The sequence below is a fragment of the Lithobates pipiens genome, unplaced genomic scaffold (assembly GCF_037356315.1).
Source record: "Lithobates pipiens isolate NorthernLeopardFrog02 unplaced genomic scaffold, aLitPip1_a1.2 Scaffold_35, whole genome shotgun sequence".
In the NCBI taxonomy this organism is placed as follows: domain Eukaryota; kingdom Metazoa; phylum Chordata; class Amphibia; order Anura; family Ranidae; genus Lithobates; species Lithobates pipiens.
In genome coordinates this window covers 26,923,504-26,951,277 of record NW_027507811.1, presented here as the reverse complement: position 1 = coordinate 26,951,277, position 27,774 = coordinate 26,923,504, and the positions used below count along the sequence as shown (strand labels likewise).

The following is a 27,774-nucleotide window of genomic DNA, read 5'->3' as shown; positions in this document are numbered from 1 at the left end:
CCCCTCTCTCTTCTCAGTGTCCCCCTCGGTGCTGCCGCCCCCCTCTCTCTTCTCGGTGTCCCCCTCGGTGCTGCCGTCCCCCTCTCTCTTCTCCCCCTCCGTGCTGCCGCCCCCCTCTCTCTTCTCGGTGTCCCCCTCGGTGCTGCCGTCCCCCTCTCTCTTCTCCCCCTCCGTGCTGCCGTCCCCCTCTCTCTTCTCGGTGTCCCCCTCCTTGCTGCCGTCCCCCTCTCTCTTCTCGGTGTCCCCCTCCTTGCTGCCGTCCCCCTCTCTCTTCTCCCCCTCCGTGCTGCCGTCCCCCCCTCTCTTCTCGGTGTCCCCCTCCGTGCTGCCGTCCCCCTCTCTCTTCTCCCCCGCCGTGCTGCTGTCCCCCTCTCTCTTTTCGGTGTCCCCCTCCGTGCTGCCGCCCCCCCTCTCTCTTTTCGGTGTCCCCCTCCGTGCTGCCGCCCCCCCTCTCTCTTCTCGGTGTCCCCCTCCGTGCTGCCGCCCCCCCTCTCTCTTCTCGGTGTCCCCCTCCGTGCTGCCGTCCCCCTCTCTCTTCTCCCCCGCCGTGCTGCTGTCCCCCTCTCTCTTCTCGGTGTCCCCCTCCGTGCTGCTGTCCCCCTCTCTCTTCTCGGTGTCCCCCTCTCTCTTCTCCCCCGCCGTGCTGCTGTCCCCCTCTCTCTTCTCGGTGTCCCCCTCCGTGCTGCTGTCCCCCTCTCTCTTCTCGGTGTCCCCTCCGTGCTGCCGCTCCCCTCTCTCTTCTCGGTGTCCCCCTCCGTGCTGCCGCCCCCCTCTCTCTTCTCAGTGTCCCCCTCTGTGCTGCCGCCCCCCTCTCTCTTCTCGGTGTCCCCCTCCTTGCTGCCGTCCCCCTCTCTCTTCTCCCCCTCCGTGCTGCCGCCCCCCCCTCTCTTCTCGGTGTCCCCCTCCGTGCTGCCGTCCCCCTCTCTCTTCTCCCCCGCCGTGCTGCTGTCCCCCTCTCTCTTTTCGGTGTCCCCCTCCGTGCTGCCGCCCCCCCTCTCTCTTCTCGGTGTCCCCCTCCGTGCTGCCGCCCCCCCTCTCTCTTCTCGGTGTCCCCCTCCGTGCTGCCGTCCCCCTCTCTCTTCTCCCCCGCCGTGCTGCTGTCCCCCTCTCTCTTCTCGGTGTCCCCCTCCGTGCTGCTGTCCCCCTCTCTCTTCTCGGTGTCCCCCTCTCTCTTCTCCCCCGCCGTGCTGCTGTCCCCCTCTCTCTTCTCGGTGTCCCCCTCCGTGCTGCTGTCCCCCTCTCTCTTCTCGGTGTCCCCTCCGTGCTGCCGCTCCCCTCTCTCTTCTCGGTGTCCCCCTCCGTGCTGCCGCCCCCCTCTCTCTTCTCAGTGTCCCCCTCTGTGCTGCCGCCCCCCTCTCTCTTCTCGATGTCCCCCTCTGTGCTGCCGCCTCCCTCTCTCTTCTCGGTGTCCCCCCTCGGTGCTGCCGCCCCTCTCTCTCTTCTCGGTGTCCCCCTCGGTGCTGCCGTCCCCCTCTCTCTTCTCCCCCTCCGTACTGCCGTCCCCCTCTGTCTTCTCGGTGTCCCCCTCTCTCTTCTCGGTGTCCCCCTCCGTGCTGCCGTCCCCCTCTCTCTTCTCGGTGTCCCCCTCCGTGCTGCCGTCCCTCTCTCTCTTCTCCCCCGCCGTGCTGCTGTCCCCCTCTCTCTTTTCGGTGTCCCCCTCCGTGCTGCCGCCCCCCTCTCTCTCTTCTCGGTGTCCCCCTCCGTGCTGCCGTCCCCCTCTCTCTTCTCGGTGTCCCCCTCCGTGCTGCCGTCCCCCTCTCTCTTCTCGGTGTCCCCCTCCGTGCTGCCGTCCCTCTCTCTCTTCTCCCCCGCCGTGCTGCTGTCCCCCTCTCTCTTTTCGGTGTCCCCCTCCGTGCTGCCGCCCCCCTCTCTCTTCTCGGTGTCCCCCTCCGTGCTGCCGTCCCCCTCTCTCTTCTCGGTGTCCCCCTCCGTGCTGCCGTCCCTCTCTCTCTTCTCCCCCGCCGTGCTGCTGTCCCCCTCTCTCTTTTCGGTGTCCCCCTCCGTGCTGCCGCCCCCCTCTCTCTTCTCGGTGTCCCCCTCCGTGCTGCCGTCCCCCTCTCTCTTCTCGGTGTCCCCCTCGGTGCTGCCGCCCCCCTCTCTCTTCTCGGTGTCCCCCTCGGTGCTGCCGTCCCCCTCTCTCTTCTCCCCCTCCGCACTGTCGCCCCCCTCTCTCTTCTCGGTGCTGCCGCCCCCCCCTCTCTCTTCTCGGTGTCCCCCTCGGTGCTGCCACCCCCCTCTCTCTTCTCGGTGTCCCCCTCGGTGCTGCCGCCCCCCTCTCTCTTCTCGGTGTCCCCCTCGGTGCTGCCGCCCCCCTCTCTCTTCTCGGTGTCCCCCTCGGTGCTGCCGTCCCCCTCTCTCTTCTCCCCCTCCGTGCTGCCATCCCCCTCTCTCTTCTCGGTGTCCCCCTCCGTGCTGCCGTCCCCCTCTCTCTTCTCCCCCTCCGTGCTGCCATCCCCCTCTCTCTTCTCGGTGTCCCCCTCCGTGCTGCCGTCCCCCTCTCTCTTCTCCCCCTCCGTGCTGCCGTCCCCCTCTCTCTTCTCGGTGTCCCCCTCCGTGCTGCCGTCCCCCTCTCTCTTCTCGGTGTCCCCCTCGGTGCTGCCGTCCCCCTCTCTCTTCTCCCCCTCCGTGCTGCCGTCCCCCTCTCTCTTCTCGGTGTCCCCCTCCGTGCTGCCGTCCCCCTCTCTCTTCTCCCCCTCCGTGCTGCCGTCCCCCTCTCTCTTCTCGGTGTCCCCCTCCGTGCTGCCGTCCCCCTCTCTCTTCTCGGTGTCCCCCTCCGTGCTGCCGTCCCCCTCTCTCTTCTCCCCCTCCGTGCTGCCGTCCCCCCTCTCTTCTCGGTGTCCCCCTCGGTGCTGCCGCCCCCCTCTCTCTTCTCGGTGCTGCCGCCCCCCTCTCTCTTCTCGGTGTCCCCCTCGGTGCTGCCGCCCCCTCTCTCTTCTCGGTGTCCCCCTCGGTGCTGCCGCCCCCCTCTCTCTTCTCGGTGTCCCCCTCGGTGCTGCCGTCCCCCTCTCTCTTCTCCCCCTCCGTGCTGCCGTCCCCCTCTCTCTTCTCCCCCTCCGTGCTGCCGTCCCCCTCTCTCTTCTCCCCCTCCGTGCTGCCGTCCCCCTCTCTCTTCTCCCCCTCCGTGCTGCCGTCCCCCTCTCTCTTCTCGGTGTCCCCCTCCGTGCTGCCGTCCCCCTCCGTGCTGCCGCCCCCCTCTCTCTTCTCCCCCTCCGTGCTGCCGTCCCCCTCTCTCTTCTCGGTGTCCCCCTCCGTGCTGCCGTCCCCCTCTCTCTTCTCCCCCTCCGTGCTGCCGTCCCCCTCTCTCTTCTCGGTGTCCCCCTCCGTGCTGCCGTCCCCCTCTCTCTTTTCGGTGTCCCCCTCCGTGCTGCCGCCCCCCTCTCTCTTCTCCCCCTCCGTGCTGCCGTCCCCCTCTCTCTTCTCGGTGTCCCCCTCCGTGCTGCCGTCCCCCTCTCTCTTTTCGGTGTCCCCCTCCGTGCTGCCGCCCCCCCTCTCTCTTCTCGGTGTCCCCCTCCGTGCTGCCGTCCCCCTCTCTCTTCTCGGTGTCCCCCTCCGTGCTGCCGTCCCCCTCTCTCTTCTCGGTGTCCCCCTCCGTGCTGCCGTCCCCCTCTCTCTTTTCGGTGTCCCCCTCCGTGCTGTTGCCCCCCTCTCTCTTTTCGGTGTCCCCCTCCGTGCTGCCGCCCCCCCTCTCTCTTCTCGGTGTCCCCCTCCGTGCTGCCGTCCCCCTCTCTCTTCTCGGTGTCCCCCTCCGTGCTGCCGTCCCCCTCTCTCTTCTCCCCCTCCGTGCTGCCGTCCCCCTCTCTCTTCTCGGTGTCCCCCTCCGTGCTGCCGTCCCCCTCTCTCTTTTCGGTGTCCCCCTCCGTGCTGCCGCCCCCCTCTCTCTTTTCGGTGTCCCCCTCCGTGCTGCCGCCCCCCCTCTCTCTTCTCGGTGTCCCCCTCCGTGCTGCCGTCCCCCTCTCTCTTCTCGGTGTCCCCCTCCGTGCTGCCGTCCCCCTCTCTCTTCTCCCCCTCCGTGCTGCCGTCCCCCTCTCTCTTCTCTGTGTCCCCCTCCGTGCTGCCGTCCCCCTCTCTCTTTTCGGTGTCCCCCTCTCTCTTTTCGGTGTCCCCCTCCGTGCTGCCGCCCCCCCTCTCTCTTCTCCCCCTCCGTGCTGCCGTCCCCCTCTCTCTTCTCCCCCTCCGTGCTGCCGTCCCCCTCTCTCTTCTCCCCCTCCGTGCTGCCGTCCCCCTCTCTCTTCTCCCCCTCCGTGCTGCCGTCCCCCTCTCTCTTCTCGGTGTCCCCCTCCGTGCTGCCGTCCCCCTCTCTCTTTTCGGTGTCCCCCTCCGTGCTGCCGCCCCCCCTCTCTCTTCTCGGTGTCCCCCTCCGTGCTGCCGCCCCCCCTCTCTCTTCTCGGTGTCCCCCTCCGTGCTGCCGTCCCCCTCTCTCTTCTCCCCCGCCGTGCTGCTGTCCCCCTCTCTCTTCTCGGTGTCCCCCTCCGTGCTGCTGTCCCCCTCTCTCTTCTCGGTGTCCCCCTCCGTGCTGCCGCTCCCCTCTCTCTTCTCGGTGTCCCCCTCCGTGCTGCCGCTCCCCTCTCTCTTCTCGGTGTCCCCCTCCGTGCTGCCGCTCCCCTCTCTCTTCTCGGTGTCCCCCTCCGTGCTGCCGCTCCCCTCTCTCTTCTCGGTGTCCCCCTCCGTGCTGCCGCTCCCCTCTCTCTTCTCGGTGTCCCCCTCCGTGCTGCCGCCCCCCTCTCTCTTCTCGGTGTCCCCCTCCGTGCTGCCGCCCCCCTCTCTCTTCTCAGTGTCCCCCTCCGTGCTGCCGCCCCCCTCTCTCTTCTCGATGTCCCCCTCCGTGCTGCCGCCCCCCTCTCTCTTCTCGATGTCCCCCTCCGTGCTGCCGCCCCCCTCTCTCTTCTCGATGTCCCCCTCGGTGCTGCCGCCCCCCTCTCTCTTCTCGGTGTCCCCCTCGGTGCTGCCGCCCCCCTCTCTCTTCTCGGTGTCCCCCTCGGTGCTGCCGTCCCCCTCTCTCTTCTCCCCCTCCGTACTGCCGTCCCCCTCTCTCTTCTCGGTGTCCCCCTCCGTACTGCCGTCCCCCTCTCTCTTCTCGGTGTCCCCCTCCGTGCTGCCGTCCCCCTCTCTCTTCTCGGTGTCCCCCTCCGTGCTGCCGCTCCCCTCTCTCTTCTCGGTGTCCCCCTCCATGCTGCCGCTCCCCTCTCTCTTCTCAGTGTCCCCCTCCGTGCTGCCGCTCCCCTCTCTCTTCTCAGTGTCCCCCCTCTGTGCTGCCGCCCCCCTCTCTCTTCTCAGTGTCCCCCTCTGTGCTGCCGTCCCCCTCTCTCTTCTCCCCCTCTGTGCTGCCGTCCCCCTCTCTCTTCTCCCCCTCTGTGCTGCCGTCCCCCTCTCTCTTCTCCCCCTCTGTGCTGCCGTCCCCCTCTCTCTTCTCCCCCTCTGTGCTGCCGTCCCCCTCTCTCTTCTCCCCCTCTGTGCTGCCGTCCCCCTCTGTGCTGCCGCCCCCCTCTCTCTTCTCGGTGTCCCCCTCCGTGCTGCCGTCCCCCTCTCTCTTCTCGGTGTCCCCCTCCGTGCTGCCGCTCCCCTCTCTCTTCTCGGTGTCCCCCTCCGTGCTGCCGCTCCCCTCTCTCTTCTCGGTGTCCCCCTCCGTGCTGCCGCTCCCCTTTTTTTTATGTACTTATTTTTTGTAAAGTTATCCAAAAGGATTAATTAGCTAATCAAAAATAAATAAATACTAGATTAATTTAAAAAAAATATCGTAGCCGAAAGGGAAGCCTTCTGATGAGGATGGAGAACCACTGGTCAGCGCCAGGGGAGGGGACCCTGGCCTTCTGACCTGGATTGGGGCAGCTTTAGCTCCAGTCAGTTTTTCAGGAGGGAACGTTGGTTCCCCCTTCTCCCACGGGGGGGAGCGGCCTGTACTTCCCGAATGTAATTAGGTGGGAGTGATGGGAGCGAGGGTGAGGCCTGATGGCAAAGGGCTCTCACTAAGCTCCTGGATCTCCATGCCTTTCTGGCTGGGGTGAGGGCTGCTGTGGTCTGGGCTGGGGGGAGAGGTCGGGTCGGGGATGCTTTTGTTGAAAAGCAAATGTTGATGTGCCCCTGAAGTGGCAGTTCAGGGGTGCCTTACATTCACTGTGCTTGTCACTTTGAAGTCTGGCACCATGGTCTCTTCACTGTATACATGCTTTTTCACACCTGCCTCTAGGGCCCGGCCTTTTTGATTTCTGGCCGGAGGGCCTGGTCATTGTATTACACAATGGCCACCTTTTCACTCTCCCTTCCCCATTTTATTATTTATTGTGTGTTTTGTCACGTTTTATGTTTGTCACTTGCACATTTGACAAGTAGGGTGTCGGTCCTCGGGCCAACCCTGAAAGTCTTGTGGGAGGGTGGACATAGGCCTTCTGGCTTGGTTCTCCCTCTCTTTGGGGGGGGGGGGGGGGGGTCTTCCTTTGGGGGAGCCCCTACCCTAGTACCTGGGTGGGTCTGTTTCGGCAGACCTTCTGGAGAAAGACGGTCGTCTGGCTTCCACCAGATGGGCCATGTAGTGGTACCTCAGTCCCTGTCTGGAGCCTAACGCCCCGGGGGATCAGGGTAAGGTCCTTCCTAGTGGAGGACAGTAGACACCTGTTGCACGTTTTTGTGTTCACTCTTGATGTGTGTGCACTTTTTTGGCACCGGGTGGAAGTTTTTTCTATCCAAAGTGTCCAATCCTGTAGGCAGCAATATAACACGATAGTCACTCAGTAGACTCCAAAAAAACAAAAAACACACACACACACACACACACACACACAAATGTTTTACAAAAATACAATTTATGTAGCACTTTAAATTTTATTAACCCATTTAACATTTACAATGTGTATAACCATGTTTTCCAGGGTGGATAGTCGGAGTTTATAAAGGCATAAAAAAAAAAAAAGTCAAATTGGTGTTTTCCCCCCCCCTCTCTCTCTACACTTGGCATTTAGCCTTGATGCATGAGGCTCCAGCATTTACGTGTGGGTGGAAGGTATGGGCACACCATCTAGCCCCACTGTTGGTAAACTGTAAAAGTCTAAACACCCCAACAGGGATGGGCAGTATACACCCTAGGGTGACTGCCCAGAAGACAGACTTCTACTGTGCGCTTGTACTTCCATCTTTAGCTAAACACTGGAGCCTCATGGAATGGGTCTAAATGCCAATTGTCCATGAGACTAATGCATGTGGTGCTCCTGTTCAAGTACTTAGTTCTCCTTTACAGACTAGTCTAGAAGAGACTTCATATCACCAACATTACTCCTACAAGGAAGCACCAACCTCCAGCAGGACAATCAGGAGCCTAGGAAGTCTATTACTTTTTTGGACCACGTATACTCCTGGCCTTCTGAAAGATCAGCAAGTTAAAACTTCCTGGTAACTCAATTATCAGAAGTCTAAAAGTACGGCACACAAGAGGCCCCACCTTCAACAGGAACAGGAAATACATCACCAAAAACACTTCAAAAAAGGAAGATCTTCTGCCAAACTGGTCAGTTAGCGTTTCTTCTATACAGAGGGGACAAAACACTTGGAATCTGGTGGAGGAAGGAGGCTTGGTTTAGCTCAAGCTTCTTGTCTGTAGTCCACCACCCACACCCTTCTTGATGTCCTTCCCTGCACCCCAGTCCCTTCCTCTTTGTGGTCTGGGCCCACTCCCTTTTCATTGCCTCAGGAGAGTATGGGGAGGTGACTTACCCCTCCCGGTGGTCTGGCCTCAGCCAGCATGGTTCTAGCAGGGATCGTATCTACTGCGGATGCACCAGGCTGAGTTCGCAAAACTGGTAGTGCAAAGCCCAGGTGGGGCAATGTCACAGCCTGGGCATTGCAGTTTCTGGTTATGGAGACTTATTCTCCTGCCCTTCAGTCTTCAAGGACAGCACATGAGAGTTAGGCACCACTTTCAACGGGACAGGCAATGCATCACCAAAAACCCTTCACAAGGAGGAGGATCTTCTGCCCAACTGGTCAGTACTTAACCGGCTGGAAGAGAGCATTGCATGGAAACTAGTGGAGGAACAAGGCTTGGCTTGGCTCAGGATCCTCATCTGCAGTCCCTTTCTCCCAACCCTTCTTAATTGTCCCCAGTCCCTTCCTCTTTACCGGCAGGAAGAGGTATGGGACCACTCCATTTTCAGTGCCAGACGGACGGACCCCTCCTGGTAACCTGAGCTGGTTGTGGTTCTTTTCTGGCAACAATAAAGGAACCATCCCTACTAGGGATGCACCAGGCCGAGTTCACAAAATTGGTGGCGCAAAGTGTGGATGATGTCACAACTTGGGCGCCACAGTTTCTGGTTATACAGCTTTACCCGCCTGGCCTTTTTGCATTCCTTCCCTGTGGCCTCTCATATGCAAGACCAGGTAGTATATCTGATCGAATATCTGTCTGCAGTCTGGACACTGGTATATCTTTTGGCTGTGTATCCTCCGATGCATGGTCATACTCTTCTCTGTGCGGTAAAACTTCCCACAGTCCGTACAGAAAAATGGCCTCTTCTGTTCCTTGTGGGACTCCTCGTGGATCTCCAGTCTCCGCTTGGAGATGTAGCATTTTCCGCAGGTGGAGCAGGAAAGCAGCTTGCGTCTGCTCGAAGGGGCCCGACTGTGAGACAGGGTGCTCTTTTTTAGATTACTGTTGGGTACTCCACCGCCGCATTTCGGGAAGTAGCTCGAGATTTTAGGAGGGTCCCTCTGGCTGAGTTTACCTGGGATATAAAAAACCAACCAAAATGTCAAAATGGCATTTCCAGAGATATATCTATATCCATATATAAAAATCAATCTTGAAAGTGGGAGGCAGTACACATCAGGGAACCGCTAAGGCGTGGGGGGTTTTTTTTTGTTTCATAAAAGGAAAAGTCCACCAGCATGTTAACACAATTGGATCTATTTTGACAACTTTTCCAAGCATTTTTAGTGGATAACTAAAGCCCCACCAGATGGTAGCAAATGCAGGCTTACCAGACCTGTATGACCCCCTAATAAAATAGTCAGAAAGGCAACTGTGATGATGTACCACATCTCCCCCTTTGTGTCCACAGGTAGCCAAATTTACTATAGGTCACCACCTTCAGCATTAAGTCACATTAGCGCAAAAGAAAATAAGAGCAAACTCCCCATACAGTGTAAAACCATCCCTGTGTGTTTTCTCAATGTGCCATTCCCTTGAATGGATTGTTAGTGCAACTTCTTATTAAATAAAAGTCAGCATGTAGTGCCACGCTGCGCGTTTCGTCGTATATGACGCCTTCCAGGGTGACTTTACACTATATGTGGCATTTGTTCTCATTCTCTTTCCGAGCTAATGTGGCTTGATGCTGTAGGTGGTGACCTATAATAAAAAAATCGGGCTACATGTGGACTCTAAGCCCTTGTACACACGGTCGGAGATTCCGACAACCAAATCCGTCGGATTTTGTCTGAAACTGTTGCATACACACGGTCGGACAAAGTTGTCGGAAAATCCGACATGATGACGTTATTTCGTTACGACGGGACTACGTTCAGGCTAGTAGCCAATAGCTTTGGTGTAGGAATTTGATCTGAGCATGCGTGGCACTTTGTCCGATCGGAATTCTCTACACATGATCGGAGTATGTCCGAATGGAGCATTTTGTCGGAAAATTTTACCAACAAGTTGAAAAACTTGGTCCGTCGGATACTCCGACGGAAACAGTCCGATGGAGACCACACACAGTCGGAATATCCGACAAAACGGTCCAATCAGACACATTCCGTCGGAATCTCCGAACGTGTGTACAAGGGCTTAGTGGGGGAGACACAGTCACATTATTAACTTTGGGACTTATTTATGGAGTTTGACGCATGAATTTAGATTTTTGTGATTTCAGTGCTAAAGCTCCGTTACCCAAATTAAAGTTTAAAGCAGAACTTTGGGATTTTCCAAAAAATACCCTGGTTAGTACACCCCCCATTTAAGAGACACGACTGATTACATTTTCAGGAAGTCAGCTTTGGGATTCAAAAAATGCTTCATCTTCTCTGGCAGGTAGGAGGTGTTAGAGAGAAGAGGATATGATGCAGTCCCTGTTCTAACTGTAATCAGCCTACATTTCCCATGAATCCTTGGGAATGGAGTGAATGTGGGCGGTACACTAGGCTTGTACATGTAAATGTGAACTCGCCAACTTCAACATAAATCGCACCCCTCATTCTGCAGCCAGCAAACCATACATAATACACGGTATGATAGGTTACAGCCTTATGCATTTTTATATTAAAATGCTTTGTATTTATATTAAATATAATATTGATTTAATAAATTAAAACATTTAATATAAATGCAAACCAGTGCTGCATGTCAGGGACCACCAGTGCTGAGCAGTATTATCATCGGTAATCCCTTGTATATACACAGTGGGGATCTCCCGCTGTGTCAGGTATAGTATACGAGAACGCCGAGCGCTGATGCCCCACCCCCCACCATTATTATGTGGGACATCATCGCACGGCGTTCTCGTATACTATCTCTGACACAGTGTGAGATCCCCGCTGTGTCATACAAGGGATTACTGATGATATTCCCCACTTTGCGTGGAGAGAACAGGGGGGGGTGGTGCGGAGACTGTCGGGGAGCAAAGGAGGAGGACACCACCTCCATGGGTGGCAAAGACCAGGGGGGGTGTGGGAGACCCCCTTCTCCCACAATATGTCTGCATCCTCCCTGCGCTTTCAGAGGACTATGGGGGGGGGTGCTAGACCACTGAATGAGGTCAGGAGAGGGATAGAAGCCAGTGGTCTTACAAATAGGATCTCATCAGCCAATAACGGTTTTATTGCAGCCAGTTCAGCAGCCTATTGCAGAGGAACTACAGAGCTCAGAAGAACATGGATGGCAAACTTGGTGAAGGTAGATCAGGAACAAGGACATGGAAAAAATTTTGGCCGGAGTTCTGTTTTAAAGCTAGATATAGAGTATGCGAATTTCAGCCAGCTCCCGGGGAACCAGTCAAAATTTGCTATGTTCACAACCTTCAGCATCCAGCGACATTAGCTCAGAAAGAGAATGAAAGCAAAAACTCCCCATATGGTGTAAATTCACCACAGAAGACGTCATACATCACCAAACAGGTAGGGGGAGCTACGTGCTAATGTCATTGCGCAACCGGGAGGAACCCAGAAGTTGTCCATCTGCCAGCTTGTAGGTACCATTGCCCTGAATGAATAGTAAATGCAATTCCTTATGAAATAAAAGTTGCTGATCTCTCCAGAGTGACAAATTCCTAGGAAAGTGGTCACTGGAACAGGTGTCCCTAATGAACGATTTCCTTTCACCTCCTATTCTGGTGATGACTCTTAAATAGGATTTTTTCCTCCTAATACATTACAGGACACAGGCAGATCTAGAGACACTTCCAAGCAATACCAAAGAGGGAAGGGTGAAATGCCAACACCCGAGGACACTAGCAAAGGGCTGAAGCTTGCTGGGAATGTAAAGGGATATATGGGGGGCCTTGCGGTCCCCCCTAAATACCCAAGCGGCTCATTTACACTTGCTTCGACTTTAACACACATTAAAGCACCTAATGCATGAAGCTTGGCAAATGCAGGGCGTGTGTGTGGTGATTTGTTTAACCCTGCCCCATCCCCTACTCGGTAGAAACCCCCCTAGCTCTTGCCGATCCCCCCCACCCAGTAGAAACCCCCTAGCTCTTGCCGATCCCCCCCACGCGGTAGAAACCCCCCTAGCTCTTGCCGATCCCCCCACTCGGTAGAAACCCCCCTAGCTCTTGCCGATCCCCTACTCTGTAGAACCCCCCCTAGCTCTTGCCAATCCCCCCACTCGGTAGAAACCCCCTAGCTCTTGCCGATCCCCCCCACTCCGTAGAAACCCCTAGCTCTGTTAATACCACATCTGCCTCTTAGTCCGCTCTCCCCTTCAGTTTTAGCGTTCCCATGTTGCTCTCCACGTGTACCATCTTCTAGTTGCTCTGCTTCAGTCCGGACCCCGCTCACCTTCCTATTGCCCCATGGCTGCACACGACAATCCCAGAACATATACACATGAACCGGAAGGGACTGCTGCTGATGATGTCTTTCCGGTTCGCTTGTTGGTTTCCCAGTGCATCCTGGGATATCTCATATGTAAAATGCCTCCAAAGCAAATAAAAGTCCCTCAAAAGCTGCAGGTGCTGTAAGCAAGCGTTGTCATAGACTTCTAGTGAGGGTTTGGAGACACTGAAACACCAAGAAAGTGACATGGGGGATCATTTTTGAAGTGTAGCAAACACGTGTGACCAGCACCATAAGGGAACCATTGAAGCTTGGACTGCCTTTCAGAGTGCTTTAAAAAGCATGTCCAATGCCACATTTTGAAGTGTAAATGAGCCCTACAAAAAAGGTACCTACCTATAACTTAGGTGTCTCTGAACCTGTCTGTGTCCTGTACTGCATGAGCAAGAAATTTTGGACATCCCTGCCCGATTCCTATTCTCATATTAAACGAAGGAGGTCCTTTGCAATAAGTGCGCACTACAGTGGTGGCCAGTGCTCAAAATTTTTGGTGTGGCGCAAACAAACAAAAAAAAAATAAAAAATAAAAAAAAACACACACACATCACTGTGCCCATCAATTCCAGCCACTGTGACCCTCTTGCCCGCTCACCATCTGACCGGCACTTACCCTATTTTGGTGGCGGGTCAGGCAGCGGGTGACACCGGCGAGCTGTGGGACCTTGCAGCAGGTGAGACAGTGGCGAGCTGTGTCCTCCATGTGTCTCCTCCTGATAGGCGTCCAATAGCAGCGCCTGTGCCTTCAACCAATCAGGTGACGGGTAATAAACCCGCCTTTCCTGATTGGTGATTCAGTGTTAGAAAAGTGAATATTCATTTGCTTTTCTAAACACATCTGGGTGGATTCGGAGTCCACCTTTTCTAAAGCCTATTAGATTCTAATCAGGTGCTTCAAAAATACATCCCCACCGCGGTCTACATGTTGTCTTTTTTATTTCGATAAAACCTGATAAAATATTTTGGATTTCCCCATCACTTCTAGTTTCCAGGACAAATCGAGAAGATGAATCCAATCTTGCTTCTCATTAACAATCAAGAGGTCCAACGAGCTTCCCACCACCTGGACTTTATAATCATTTGGGCACCAATCATTTTAGGTTTCACAAGCAAGAAAAGCCTGAAAGAGGGTCTAACCCTTACACTTTTCTACATTCCTCCCTCTAGAGGGATGCAGAAGAGTCATAGCCAGAGTCTAATACAGTAGATGCCAATGGCTCCTGACTCCACCCCACTTGGCACATTCTGGGGAATTAAGCTTCCTGCACCATTATAATGGAAAACGTCATAAGTGGCGTTCACCATATTAACCAAGCAGACCCGTTTCAGATTAGTCTGCACCAGTTTCTATTTCAGAGGAAAATAAAAACTAGCACAGGTCTGCCCTCTCTGCCCTTCCAGGACACATACCCTCTCTCTGCCCCTGCAGGACACATCCCCTCTCCCTCCCTCCCTCTCTCTGCCCGTGCAAGACACATCCCCTCTCCCTCCCTCCCTCCCTCTCTCTGCCCGTGAAAGACACATCTCCTCTCCCTCTCTCTCTGCCCGTGAAAGACACATCTCCTCTCCCTCTCTCTCTGCCCGTGCAGGACACAGCTCCTCTCCCTCTCTCTCTGCCCGTGAAAGACACATCTCCTCTCCCTCTCTCTCTGCCCGTGAAAGACACAGCTCCTCTCCCTCTCTCTCTGCCCGTGAAAGACACAGCTCCTCTCCCTCTCTCTCTGCCCGTGCAGGACACAGCTCCTCTCCCCCTCTCTCTGCCCGTGCAGGACACATCTCCTCTCCCCTTCTCTCTGCCCGTGCAGGACACATCTCCTCTCCCTCTCTCTCTGCCCGTGCAGGACACATCTCCTCTCCCCCTCTCTCTGCCCGTGCAGGACACATCTCCTCTCCCCTTCTCTCTGCCCGTGCAGGACACATCTCCTCTCCCCCTCTCTCTGCCCGTGCAGGACACATCTCCTCTCCCCCTCTCTTTGCCCGTGCAGGACACAGCTCCTCTCCCTCTCTCTCTGCCCGTGCAGGACACAGCTCCTCTCCCTCTCTCTCTCTCTGCCCGTGCAGGACACAGCTCCTCTCCCTCTCTCTCTGCCCGTGCAGGACACATCTCCTCTCCCCCTCTCTCTGCCCGTGCAGGACACATCTCCTCTCCCCCTCTCTCTGCCCGTGCAGGACACATCTCCTCTCCCTCCCTCTGCCCGTGCAGGACACATCCCCTCTCCCTCCCTCTGCCCGTGCAGGACACATCTCCTCTCCCTCTCTCTCTGCCCGTGCAGGACACAGCTCCTCTCCCTCTCTCTCTGCCCGTGAAAGACACATCTCCTCTCCCTCTCTCTCTGCCCGTGAAAGACACAGCTCCTCTCCCTCTCTCTCTGCCCGTGCAGGACACAGCTCCTCTCCCCCTCTCTCTGCCCGTGCAGGACACATCTCCTCTCCCCTTCTCTCTGCCCGTGCAGGACACATCTCCTCTCCCTCTCTCTCTGCCCGTGCAGGACACAGCTCCTCTCCCCCTCTCTCTGCCCGTGCAGGACACATCTCCTCTCCCCTTCTCTCTGCCCGTGCAGGACACATCTCCTCTCCCTCTCTCTCTGCCCGTGCAGGACACAGCTCCTCTCCCCCTCTCTCTGCCCGTGCAGGACACAGCTCCTCTCCCCTTCTCTCTGCCCGTGCAGGACACATCTCCTCTCCCCCTCTCTCTGCCCGTGCAGGACACAGCTCCTCTCCCTCTCTCTCTGCCCGTGCAGGACACAGCTCCTCTCCCTCTCTCTCTGCCCGTGCAGGACACAGCTCCTCTCCCTCTCTCTCTCTCTGCCCGTGCAGGACACAGCTCCTCTCCCTCTCTCTCTGCCCGTGCAGGACACATCTCCTCTCCCCCTCTCTCTGCCCGTGCAGGACACATCTCCTCTCCCCCTCTCTCTGCCCGTGCAGGACACATCTCCTCTCCCCCTCTCTCTGCCCGTGCAGGACACATCCCCTCTCCCTCCCTCTGCCCGTGCAAGACACATCCCCTCTCCCTCTCTCTCTGCCCGTGCAGGGATTATATCAGTTCTCCATATAGAAAACTGCCACAAATTTCTGCCAGGTGTGAGCTGTCAGCACACAGGTCACATCCCTCTCTGCCCATGCAATAATTACACTACACAAGCAGAGCTTGCAGGGTTAACAACCCTCATCCTCCCTCCCCAAACCGAGTAGGGCGCACAGATGGGAAGAAACATCGGAGCATGTAGCTCCAGCTCTCCATTCCCTGTCACAGCCACAGAACTGATCGTTTCTAATCAACAAAAAGAGCTTGCACCCCTTTGTCAATAACAAGCGGCATCTGCTCTATTTTTATATTACAAAAAAGAAAAAAGAAGAATGGTGCAAACACTGCGCTTGCCCAACTGTTTGTATTCTCTCCCCCCCCCACATCATCAGTAGACTGTACTTGGGAGAATCAACAATGTTGTAGTCTTTTCTGGCTTTAGTGTTTACTACTCACCTTTGCTAGTCCCTGCAGAAATTCGCTCCTCTCCTACTGAAAATTTCAGAAACAGTTTTCCTCTAGAGAGCTTGTTGCCCCCAACCTTCCCCGCCTCTTCTGTCGCCATCTCCATTTCAGCTGCTCTACCCAAAATCTTCTGGTTTTCAGCCTAAACAGCAAAAAAATAAATAAAAAAAATAGAGGAAGATCAGAATAACGAACTTTAGTTTCACCTGCTGGTAAAACTTGGCAATGCAGCACGACCATGGTACACAACAGAGCTTTATGGGAAGTGCAGTATAAACATTAGTCTTTCTAAAGTGGCATGATGAAGCCCTGATCCCGTCCCGTTTTCTTTAATGGTCCTTTAATGTTCTTTGCATGGTAGCAGGAAATGTTAGCAGTGGTCTACTATAGGTGACATTAAAGCACACCTCCAGTCAAACCAAAAAAAAAAAAAAAACAGCATTTGGTGTAATACTCTGTTTTAAAATCGGGAGCCCACAGTACTTCTTTTCCACCTCTAGATGTCCTCAGTCTTCTAGGCAGCCACCATCATTCCACCCACTTGCTCTGCACAAGCAATCGTGGTCCCTCCACCAGGCTGTGGTTGGACAGTGTAGGGGGAAGCAGCACAGTCATGAACTCATCTCTGTCACTCTGTCTTCAATCAGCATGCTTCTAGTTAGTGCAATAACGGACTAGCTCTTTGTGCTACTTTCTTCCCATCCAGTCTTAGCTCTGTTGTACAAGGCTGATAGCTGGTTAGGTACTTTACACAGCTTCTATATTCAGTGTGCAGCTCTCCCCTCACACCCCCCCCCCCCCCAATACTTACCCGAGCCAGTAATGTGCACGTGAGAAGAAACTCTGCCAGTCCACCTCTTCATTGGCATCAGCATTTAGCTCCCCCTATGCGTTTTGTCTTATGCAGCGCTTTCCGGTGCGATTTTACACTACATGCAGCATTTTGCCCTCATTCTCTCTCCAATCACAACCAGTGAGGAGGGAGTAGGGCAGGGCCGGGCCACCCAAAGGCGGCTCGGAAGTGAGAACACACACAAGTGCCCCCAGAGCAAGAAGCTTGCTATGGTGGTTCTCAGCAGGGGGGGCAGGAGCTCAGATGGTGGGACCTGAGAAGAGGAGGATCAGGGCTGCTCTGTGCAAAACCATTGCAAAGAACAGGCAAGTATAAACATGTTTGTAAAGTAAAAAAAATAAAAAAAAATAACAAACACTTTAAGCTGCAATAGGCAGCGGACGGGGGCGTTTAAATGTGATGCAAAGTCTCCCCATTGTGTAGTAGCCAGAGGGTGGTGAAATATTCAGGCAAAGGGGGTGGAGGGGCATGTATTAACAAAAATGGAGTTAAACCAGTTGGCGAGAAGCCATCATATCACTTCCTCACTGTCAGTGAGCTGCTTGTAAAGCACGATCCAAATGCAGATTACTCTTCAGAGGAAAGGTAGATGTAGACGCATATCTAGATTTACCCCGATATGTACGCTTTCAATTATAATATAAATGCATCTTGGAGTCTTGTCCACTTACCTCCATACAATTCACCTGCACCTGAGCTTCTTCCTGGGACTGTGGATGGGGACGGGGAATGGGACAACTCTCTGGTGGGTTCCCATTACTGGATCCATCTGTAGGAAACAGAAACAATGTATTCAGTCAGTGTGTGTGTATGTGTTTATCAGATGATGGGGGATCTAGGTGGAACCTCCGTACTTCTCACTCCTTTACAATAAAGTCTCCTCTTACCCGGTGATGTGAGGGGTGGCCGGTGCTCCAAGCCGACAGAAGATAAACCCTTTCAGTATGAAAATAAAGCCACCCATAGATGGATCGAATCTTGGCCCATTCAGTAGTGACCGATTGAGATTTGGTTCATCTATAAGCAGACTGGTTGTACTGAAATCAAATCTATTGACTTCATTACAACCAGCCTACTGGATTTTTTTGCATGTGATCAGTGCCAGCGGCTATAGCCGCTACCAGTGATCATTGTGTTCTGTGGGCAGGCAAGGTTCCCCACTGGCAGAACACAAAGGCACCGCAGGAGGGAATCCGCGAACACTGACTGCGTTGATGGGGGAATCCATTGATTCTTTCCTGCAAAAATGTATTCATCTATGGCTTGCTTTAACCACTTGCCTACAGGGAACTTTCACCCCCTTCCTGCCCAGGCCAGTTTTCAGCATCATCACATATTGAATGACAATTGCGCGGTCATGCAACACTGTACCCATATGAAATTTTTTATCATCTTTTTGAGACAGATAGAGGTTTTTTTTCGTGGCATTTAGTGTTACTAAACCTAAAAACTGTTTTACCTTTAATGCATTAACGTAAAAAATATTTTCAGTTTCTGTGTGCCCCTGTTCTGTCAGATTAGACGACCCGTCAAATCTTGTAACGGAAGTGACGTTCCGTCACAGCCATCTTGGTACACCCCTCACTCACTGCATTAAGCCTACAGTCTGACGTTGCCAAGCGGACATCTTTTTACACCCACCGAAGTCTTGCATTTCACACTTATTTTTACCTGTAAACTCAGCTTGCATCGTGAAATACAGTGGAACCTTGGTTAACGAGTAACGCGGTTAACAAGCGCTTTGAAAGACGAGCAACTTTTTTTTTTTTTTTTTTTTACATCCTGACTCGGTTTGCGAGTGTTGAAATTGTTTAATCATGTGTAATACTTTATAATAAATTAAAAAATAAAATTAGAATATAAAAAAAAATAAAAACAATGAGCAGGATTCAAGCTAATGGGGTGTGCAGTGCCGCATTTGGCCAGAGAAGAAATACTTGGTTCCCGAGCCTTTCCGGGGGTTCCCAAGTTCAGCCGAGCTGTCCGAGTATTTTAGGCTCTCCAGCACCCCGACACCTCTGGCCATATGCGGTATTGCATGCAATAGAAGTCAATGCGAAACAATCTTTGTTTCCATTGACTTCTATGGGGAAACTCGCTTTGATATGCGAGTGCTTTGGATTACAAGCATTCTCCTGGAACGGATTATGCTCGTAATCCAAGGTTCCACCGTACAGGATTTAGAAGTCCGTGACACTGATTTGATGTTGAATGGTAACAGTCGAAGTCGTAGAAAAGTCTAAAGCTGTTCAAATTTCGATCAATTCACTGACAGAGGAGGGGGGAGAAGAAGAGATTGTTGTAGTGACTGAACAAGGAGAATCTGGGACTCTTCTCTGGCTTTAGTGTTTATTACTCACCTGTGCTGATCCTCACATGTTCCTCTTCATCCTCAGCTTTACTGTTTGTCTGAGTCTCTTGTGTGTTTTTGGGATCTGTGAATAAAGATGAGAGTGAAGCCCCCTGTACTGAGATGTATGAGAGACCCCAGAGAGTGTGTGTTGGGGGAGACGGGTCACACACAATGAGATGATGTGAGGAGGAGAGCCAGAGTCTAATAGAGGCTGATGGCTCCCAACTCCTCCCACTGGGCACAGGCCAACTCCTCCCACGACTCCCCCCCCCCCCCCCCACTGGGCACAGGTCGACTCCCCCCCTACTGGGCACAGGCCGACTCCCCATTACTGTCTACTGACAGAGGAGGGGGGAGGAAGAGATTGTTGTAGTGACTGAACAAGGAGAATCTGGGACTCCTCTCTGGATTTAGTGTTTATTACTCACCTGTGCTGATCTCTGGAGGGATCTCCTGCTCCTTACATGGATCATCACCCCTCATCCCACATGGATCTTCTTCATCTCCTTCAACTTTAACCTTAATCAAATTTTCCTCCTACAAAAACACAACAGCAATGTCTGAAGAATACTTTACTAAGCATATCTAAACCAAAGAACCAATGGTATGTAGGCACCCCATCTTAATCTGGGGTCCCTAGTCAAAATTAAATATTTGCAGATAGGCAAAAATCGACAGCCTGAGCTTTGTTTAGGTTATCCACCGGTTAACCGCAATACAGAAATATAGTTGTGGTTTTGCAAGTGGTTTACCGGGATTATGGCTGAAACCATCAGCAATAACCACGTTTTGTTTTTGTTTTTTTCCCAGCCAGCTCTCTCATGAAAGCGATCTGAGTGGCTCATTAGGGAGGGGACATCCAATCCCACCGCCCCCCCACTTTACCATTTCCACCGGTGCGTGCGAGAAATAATCAGATGGTGAGGCTGGCTAGTCACAAAGGCTACCAGGGACCAGATGGTCTTTGTTTGCCTCTATGGCCTTGGAGGACCAGGAGCGACACCATGATTTTACTTCTGGCTGAAAGTAAACAATTTTTTTTTATTATGGCAAAGAAAGAGAATATAAAATGTAAATAAGGGATTTAGATTATTTTTGACCTCAGATCTCTCCATAAAGAGGACCGGTCATCCTTATTTCTATTACAAGGGATGTTTGCATTCCTAGTAAAAGGAATAAAAAAAAAAAAATGGGGGGACAGTGTCAAAATATAAAATGAAAGTTAAAATTATAATACACATATATATATATATATATATATATATATATATATATATATATATATATATATATGTGTGTGTATGTATGTGTATGTGTGTATACATATATATATATACATACACACACACACATAGATATCTATGTACTGTGTGTATGTATATATTATTTTTTAACTGTCTATTTTGGTGTTGGTTTTCGGCTTTTTTTTTTTTTTTTTTTTAAAGCACCCCCGTCCCTTTGTGCTCCCGCAGAAGCGAACATATATGCGTATGTGTCAACGGTGTTTGCACCACATGTGAGGCATCATCGTGAACATTTAGAACGAGAGCGATAATTCTAGAGCTAGACCTCCTCTGTAACTCTAAACAGGTAGCCTTCATAAAAATGTTTAAACAGTCGCCTATGGAGTTTTTAAGTATGGTAGTTTGATGCCATTCCACAAGTGGGCGCAATTTTAAAGCATGACAGGTTAGGTATCTGTTTACTTGCTGCATCATCTTTCATATTTTTTTTTTTTTTATTAAAGTGTATTTTTTCCCCCCCAAAAAAAAAAAAAAAAAAAAAAAAAAAAAAAAAACACACCACACTGCACAAATACCGTGCGACATAAAAAAAAAAAAAAAAAAAACACTGCAACATTCGCCATGTTTTCCCCTAGGGCAGTGATGGAGAACCTTGGCACCCCAGATGTTTTGGAACTACATTTCTCATGATGCTCAACTATACTGCAGAGTGCATGAGCATCATGGGAAATGTAGTTACAAAACATCTGGGGTGCCGAGGATCGCCATCACTGTCCTAGGGTCTCTGCTTAAAAAAAAAAAAAAAAAAATTAAATAACGTTTGGGGGTTCCAAGTAATTTTATAGCAAAAAAATAAATAAAAAATTGTAACCAAAAAGTGCCAGAATAAGTGTGGTCTTCAAGTGGTTATCTGGGCTCATTGGGTTTCTCCTAAGCCCAAGGAGATAGTTTCCTCCTGCCTTCCATTGTTGAGTGTTCTCTAGTAGAGTGAGAAGTTACAACACATGGGGGTTATAAATATTTATTCTGCTCGGCCAATCAGTGAGGGGCTTATACCAGTGCTGTGGGCTGGGGAAGAGGTTAGATCCACCGAGAGCTATGATAATATATTTCAATGTTGTTGTACAATGAGAAACTTGGGTAAAATCTACCTGATCCTCCTGAGGGATCTCCTGATCTTCCTGCGTGGAATCCTGACGAGGACATCTCTCTGGTGAATGTCTGGATCCCTCTGTAGGAAAAGCACAACCAATCACATCAACATAATTAGGCATTTTCTTTAATATCTGTCATTTTAACAACCGGCTGATGGCTCACAGTGAATATAATGTGAGCGGGCAGCTGGTAAAGGTTTGTACGTTGCGGGCTTGCTGAAAGGTTTGGGGCGCGCGTGCGCCCTTGCCAACCCCGTACTGTGATTGGACACAGCAAGAGTTTGGCAGCAGATTTCAGCTAATAATAACAACAACAACATCATATTTTCTTTGTAGGTAAAAAAACAAACGCATTTATTATTTGCTGCCTGTACGGCATTGCATACCCATGCTCAGCAGAACACGGGTGCGATGCCAGGATCCTGGAGACACTCAGTACAGCTGAGGTACAGGCAGGCAGTTACTGAATTGCAGGGAGAACCAATGAACTATGAGAGAGATCACCAGTGCCATCGTAGTTCACTGAAAATACAAGCTGTCGGCCGCCAATGGTACTTGTAGTTCATTCACAGAACTCTGAATGAATGACGCAGTCGTTTAGGCGGAGCGCGACCGTACTGATTTTAAGTTGTGACAGCGGGTGTGGGGAGAGAATCCCTAAATATGGGAGGCACATGTAACATGGTAAATACCCTCTAAATACAGAAGCCAATGTCCTCAGAACATGACGAATCTGGGACTCTTCTCTGAATTTAGTGTTTATTATTCACCTGCGGTGATCTCCATAGGAACTTCCTCCTCTTTAATCCTCACATGTCCTTCTTCCTCCTCCTCAGGTTTGACATCGCTCGGAGTCTCTCTGGTGTCTTTGGGGTCTGTGAATAAAGATGAGAGTGAAGCCCCCTGTACTAATACAAGACCCCATAGAGCAGTGATGGCGAACCTTGACACCCCAGATGTTTTGGAACTACATTTCCCATGATGCTTGCGTACATTGCAGAGTGCATGAGCATCATGGGAAATGTAGTTCCAAAACATCTGGGGTGCCAAGGTTTGCCATCACTGCCATAGAGAGTGTGTGTGGGGGGAGACTGGTCACGTCTCTTGGCTGGTAACACACAATGACATGATGTGAGGAGATCCGGAGTCTAATAGAGGCTGATGGCTCCTGACTCCCCCACTGGCCACATACTGTCTCCCCATTACTGTCTACTGACAGAGGAGGGGGGGAGGAGAAGAGATTGTTGTGACTGAACAAGGAGAATCTGGGACTCCTCTTTGGATTTAGTGGTTATTCCTCACCTGTGCTGATCTCTGTAGGGATTTCCTCCTCCTTACACGGCTCATCACCCCTCATCCCACATGGATCTTCTTCATCTACTTTAACCTTAATCAAATTTTCCTCCTACAAAAAAAACACAACAGCAATGTCTGAAGAATACTTTACCAAGCATATCTAAACCAAAGAACCAATTATAGAAATTATAAAATGTAGGCACCCGCCTTAATCTGGGGTCCCTAATCAAAATTAATCCCACCTTAGCCATTTCACCGGTGCACCCGAGAAACGATCTGACGGTGCGGCTGGCTAGTCACAAAGGCTACCAGGGACCAGATGGTCTCCGAAATTGCCTCTATGGCCTTGGAGGACCAGAGCGGCGTCATGGAAAGAAGAGATTTGGGGTCTTTTTGACCCCAGATCTCTCCATAAAGAAGACCTGTCATCCCTTATTTATATTACAAGGCATCACTGTGAACGTTAGAACGAGAGCGATAATTCTAGAGCTAGACCTCCACTAACTCTAAACAGGTAACCTTCAAAAAAAAAAAAAAAAAAAAAAATGTTTAAACAGTCGCCTATGGAGTTTAAGTACGGTAGTTTGATGCCATTCCACAAGTGGGTGCAATTTTAAAGCGTGACATGTTAGGTATCCAATTACTTGCTGTATCATCTTTCATATATTTTACCAAAAAATTTATATATATATATATATATATATATACACACACACACACACACACACACACATACATACACACACACACACACTAAAAAAATGTTAAAACAAAAACGCTTTTTTAAAAGCGTATTCCCCCAAAAAATTGCATTAAAAAATTTATAAAAAAAAAAACAAATAAAAAAAAAAAACGCTGCACAAATATACCGTACGACATAAAAAAAACAGTGCTGTGGAAGAGGTTAGATCCACCGAGAGCCATGATCATATATTTCAATGTTATTGTACAATGAGAAACTTGGGTAAAATCTACCTGAGCCTCCCGAGGGATCTCCTGATCTTCCTGCGTGGAATCCTGACGAGGACATCTCTCTGGTGAATGTCTGGATCCCTCTGTAGGAAAAGCACAACCAATCACATCAACATAATTAGGCATTTTCTTTAATATCTGTCATTTTAACAACCTGCTGACGGCTCATAGTGAATATAATGTGAGCGGCCGGTGAAGGTTTGTACGTCGCTGGCATGCTTCTAGGTTTTGGGGCGCACGTGCCCCGTCGACCCCGTACTGTGATTGGACACAACAGTAATTTGTCAGCAGATTTCAGCCAATTATTTCGGCTGAAACCTGCTGATCGGCTGTCCAGTCACACTCAGAGTTCTGTGTTAACAAACGCACAGAACTCTGCGTGTGATTGGACAACCGATCAGCAGGTTTCAGTCGAAATAATGTAGATCCGTGTACAGAGAACAGCCATCTCATCTGGCAGTTTCTTCTCCCTGAAAAGCAGGGAGAAAAATAAATCAACCAGATCATCATATAAAAGCAGCACACATTAGACTTGTTAGGCACACAGGTGACCCCTTGAATGCCCCCCCCCCCACTCCAATTTTGTATTTAGTAAGGGAGGGTTATAACCCCCGTTAGATTTTTTTTCATCCTTGCAGAGATTTCCTTACACTTGCCATAGCCCAGCAGGAAGTGAGAGATCACTGCACAGTAAGGGAATTCCTTGGGGACTCCCAGGTCACCAGAACTAGTGTCCCCATTGGAAGATTTCCCCTCTATTACTTTTCTGGTGACAACCCAAAATTTGGGATTTTCTTTTACTTTCACTCTCCAAGATAATGGTAAACAGGACAACACAGAGAGAGAGGAAGAATCTACCAAACGGGGACACAGACAGCAATAAAAAAATAAAAAATAAATAAATTGCCTTTAGTTTTACTTTGATCCCTTCCCAGTCAGTGCCATTAGTACAGTATTATCACCAATCACTGCATTAGTGTCTCTAGAGACATCACTGTCAGATAGTGACCCTCCCAGCCAGTGTCCGTCAGCACCAGATTGTCCACCACCCTATCACAGTCCCACTATAAGCCACTCATCACCACCATTACAGTATGGTGTCCATAGCTGCGTAAATTCCAGTATAAATACCATAGTTTGTATACACTATAAACTTTCACACAAATCAAATTATTATACACCCATTTATTTTTTTTAAAGACGTAGCAGAATGCATTTTGTCCTAAATTTATGAAGAAATATATTTTTTTTTTTATATTGGCCAAGCAGAAAATACTGTGGGGGTGGTCTCAAAAATTTATAACAAAAAAAAATGCTGAAAATGTTGTTTTTATTAAAATAGATATAGATAGATATATAGAAAAGGACCCAGTGGTGATCAAATACCACCATGAGAAAGCCAGTTACCAATTGATGGATCAACACTTCCGTCCAAGGATTTTATTGAGAGAGATCACGTCACAGAAATAAGTGCAATGTGTCGGAGCTGCGCAGGGTCCCTTCGTCAGGCTTGGCGAATATGTTCACCCACCCACTGGGCACAGGCCGTTCCACCCCCCCCCCCCCCACTGGGCACAGGCCCTCGCCCCTTTACTGTCTACTGACAGAGGACGGGGGAGAAGAAGAGATTGTTGTAGTGACTGAACAAGGAGGATCTGGGGCTCTTCTCTGGGTTTAGTGTTTATTCCTCACCTGTGCTGATCTCTGGAGGGATCTCCTCCTCCTCACACGGATCATCACCCATCACATACGGATCTTCTGCTTCAACACTGTTCAGATTTGTACCCTAAAAAAAATATAACGGCAATGCATGTAGTATACTTTACTAAACGTATCTAAACCCAAGAAAATTTACACAATTGTTGGATTCATGATGTGCAAATAAAACAGCTCATGAAATTTACATTTGAGTCCACAATTGGTAATTTATATTAAAAAGGAGCACTTCACTGTTCGTAGGTATACATACACTATATTACCAAAAGTATTGGGACGCCTGTCTTTACATGAACTTTAATGTTATCTCAGCCTTAAAGCGGTAGTAAACCCGCACATTTTTTTTAAACCTGCAAAGAAAAAAAGGCATAATGAGCTAGTTATGCACCGCATACTAGCTCATTATGAAATACTTACCTTAGAACGAGGCCCCGACATCTGGCCCGATCCACGCCGAGGGAGCTGACATGCTCCCTCTGGGTTTCTTCCGGGTATCGCGGCTCTGGCGCTGTGAGTGGCCGGAGCGTGGGGAGATTTCATTCCGGCCGGCCACTGCCGGATTTTCAGGCCGAGAATCCCCATGTGCGCATGCGCCGCTGCAGTCAGCGGCGCATACCGAGGGGAATATCTCCTAAACCGTACAGGTTTAGGAGATATTTTTTTTTACCTACAGGTAAGCCTTATTATAGGCTTTCCTGTTGGTAAAAGTTAAAAAATTGAGTATACAACCACTTTAAGCCTCGTACATACGATCGGATTTCCATCGGACAAATCCCTGGATTTTTGTCCGAAGGGCGTTGGCCGTGAACTTGTTCTGCATACAGAGGGCAGAACTTTTTCAGCCAACATACACGAAACTATGCAGTTTTTCAGCTCTTTAGCGCCACCCTTTGGGCAACTTCTGCTAATGTTGTCTTACGGTTAGCATCGGTTCGGAGCATGCGCGTTTGTACTTTGGATTTTAGACCGACAGACTTGTGTGCACACGATCGGATAATCCGACATGACACATTTGTTGTCGGACAATTTGAGAGCATGCTATCCAACATTTGTTGTCGGAAATTCAGACAATTGTCCGATGGATCATGCAGATGGTCGGATTATCCGAAAAAACCCTTCCATCACACAATTGTTGTTGGAATATCCGATCGTGTGTACAGGCCTTTAGTCCGTAGGGTTCAATATTGAGTTGGCCCACCCTTTGCAGTTATAACAGCTTCAACTCTTCTGGGAAGGCCGTCCACAAGGTTTAGGAGTGTGTCTATGGGAATATTTAACCAATCTTACAGAAGCACATTTGTGAGGTCAGGTACTGATATTGGACGAGAAGGCCTGGCTCTCAGTCGCCGCTCTAATTCACCCTAAAAGGTGAACACAGGTTGAGGTCAGGACTCTGTGCAGGTCAGTTAAGTTCCTCCACCCCAAACTCGCTCATCCAGGTCTTTATGGACCTTGAGCAATACTGGTCAAGGAGGCCAATAAATTGATGCAATCCTCAGAGAAAAAGGGAGAGAACAGATGAATACAGTGCATCTCAAAAGGATTTGGAAGGTGCTTTGTGGGGATAGAAGGAATCCAACTCCACCTCCTTTCTGTCCGTTGGGTTTGGGGGAGTGAGTCCAGTGGAAGCCACCATGGGAGAGGGCAGCAGGAGAAGGAGAGTCATAATTTTGAAGCCAGGTTTCAGTTATGGTAAATATGTTAAAGTCATGAGAGAAGAAATGGTCGTGCACCGATGTGAGCTTGTTACAGATGGAGCAGGCAATCCAAAGGGCGCATGAGACTGGGGGGCTGGTTTTAGGAAACGGGGGATAGAAATTAAACTGAGTGGATTGTGGCAGTTGCCAGAGGAGATGGGGTGTCGGATATGTGGTAGTAGTTCGAAAATGGGAGGACCAAGGATTTGGAGAAATGTCCTCCAAGACTAGGAGAAGGAGGAGTGTGTGGAAGATGAGATGGGAGTGGGATGTGCATGAGCGCACATGTCTAACTTCCCTGGTGTTTAGGTCAGCGTGTGGGTTCAGCAATTGGAGATGATGGGGAAGTAGTAGGGAGAGCGTAGAAGTGAGGGTGATATGGGCATGCTATGGAGGTTGAGTAAAGGACAATTTAAGTATAGAAGACACTGATATGAGAAGGAAGAGTAGAAGGAGCATGTTCATGGATAGAGAGTGGGAATCTGACTTCAAATAAACATTCCCATAGACACGCTCCCAAACCTTGTGGACGGCCTTCCCAGAAGAGTTGAAGCTGTTATAGCTGCAAAGGGTGGGCCAACTAAATATTGAACCCTACGGACTAAGACTAGGATGTCATTCATTTCAGCATCCCAATACTTTTGGTAATATAGTGTATATGAAATAAAATATGATATAGTGCGATGGGAGAAAAACTCCCCACTTCCTGTCCTGGCATGACAACACTCACTCACTGTACTGTATCTACTGAAAAGCGTTGTCACTCTAGAAGAGGGGTGTTATGATTACAGGGCTCCTCGTCCTCTTCGTAGCATGGGGAATGTTTTCTGTAGTCCATTGTGTCACGGGAACCCCATCGCACTCCACTTGAGTGCTTCAGTCAGTACACTGCTTCCTCCAATGTGGATCCTTAGATATCAGATATTACAGCCACGTATTGTAACCAAGACCCAGTCGAGACTA

General features: G+C 50.9%; 2 protein-coding genes across 4 annotated transcripts in view; one reads left to right on the top strand and one right to left on the bottom strand.

Annotated features, from left to right (window-relative positions):
- LOC143956208 (oocyte zinc finger protein XlCOF8.4-like) overlaps positions 1 to 27,774 on the top strand; it is a 216,423-nt gene that overhangs the window by 59,205 nt on the left and 129,444 nt on the right. The gene's annotated exons all lie outside the window — the stretch shown is intronic.
- The window catches only part of LOC143956214 (uncharacterized), a 28,464-nt gene continuing 7,486 nt past the window's right edge, over positions 6,797 to 27,774 (bottom strand). The window contains exons 8-17 of one of the 3 annotated variants that reach the window (XM_077466385.1): positions 25,091 to 25,184; positions 23,402 to 23,481; positions 22,433 to 22,535; positions 21,901 to 22,005; positions 21,128 to 21,207; positions 19,161 to 19,269; positions 18,740 to 18,814; positions 17,051 to 17,148; positions 15,518 to 15,668; positions 6,797 to 8,711 (exon numbers count right to left, since the gene is read on the bottom strand). In XM_077466385.1, the coding sequence (XP_077322511.1) occupies positions 8,302 to 8,711; positions 15,518 to 15,668; positions 17,051 to 17,148; positions 18,740 to 18,814; positions 19,161 to 19,269; positions 21,128 to 21,207; positions 21,901 to 22,005; positions 22,433 to 22,535; positions 23,402 to 23,481; positions 25,091 to 25,184 (1,305 nt within the window). In that variant the 3' untranslated portion in view covers positions 6,797 to 8,301. The remainder of the gene's footprint in view (positions 8,712 to 15,517; positions 15,669 to 17,050; positions 17,149 to 18,739; positions 18,815 to 19,160; positions 19,270 to 21,127; positions 21,208 to 21,900; positions 22,006 to 22,432; positions 22,536 to 23,401; positions 23,482 to 25,090; positions 25,185 to 27,774) is intronic. The other 2 variants (XM_077466386.1, XM_077466387.1) reach the window with 2 other exon arrangements.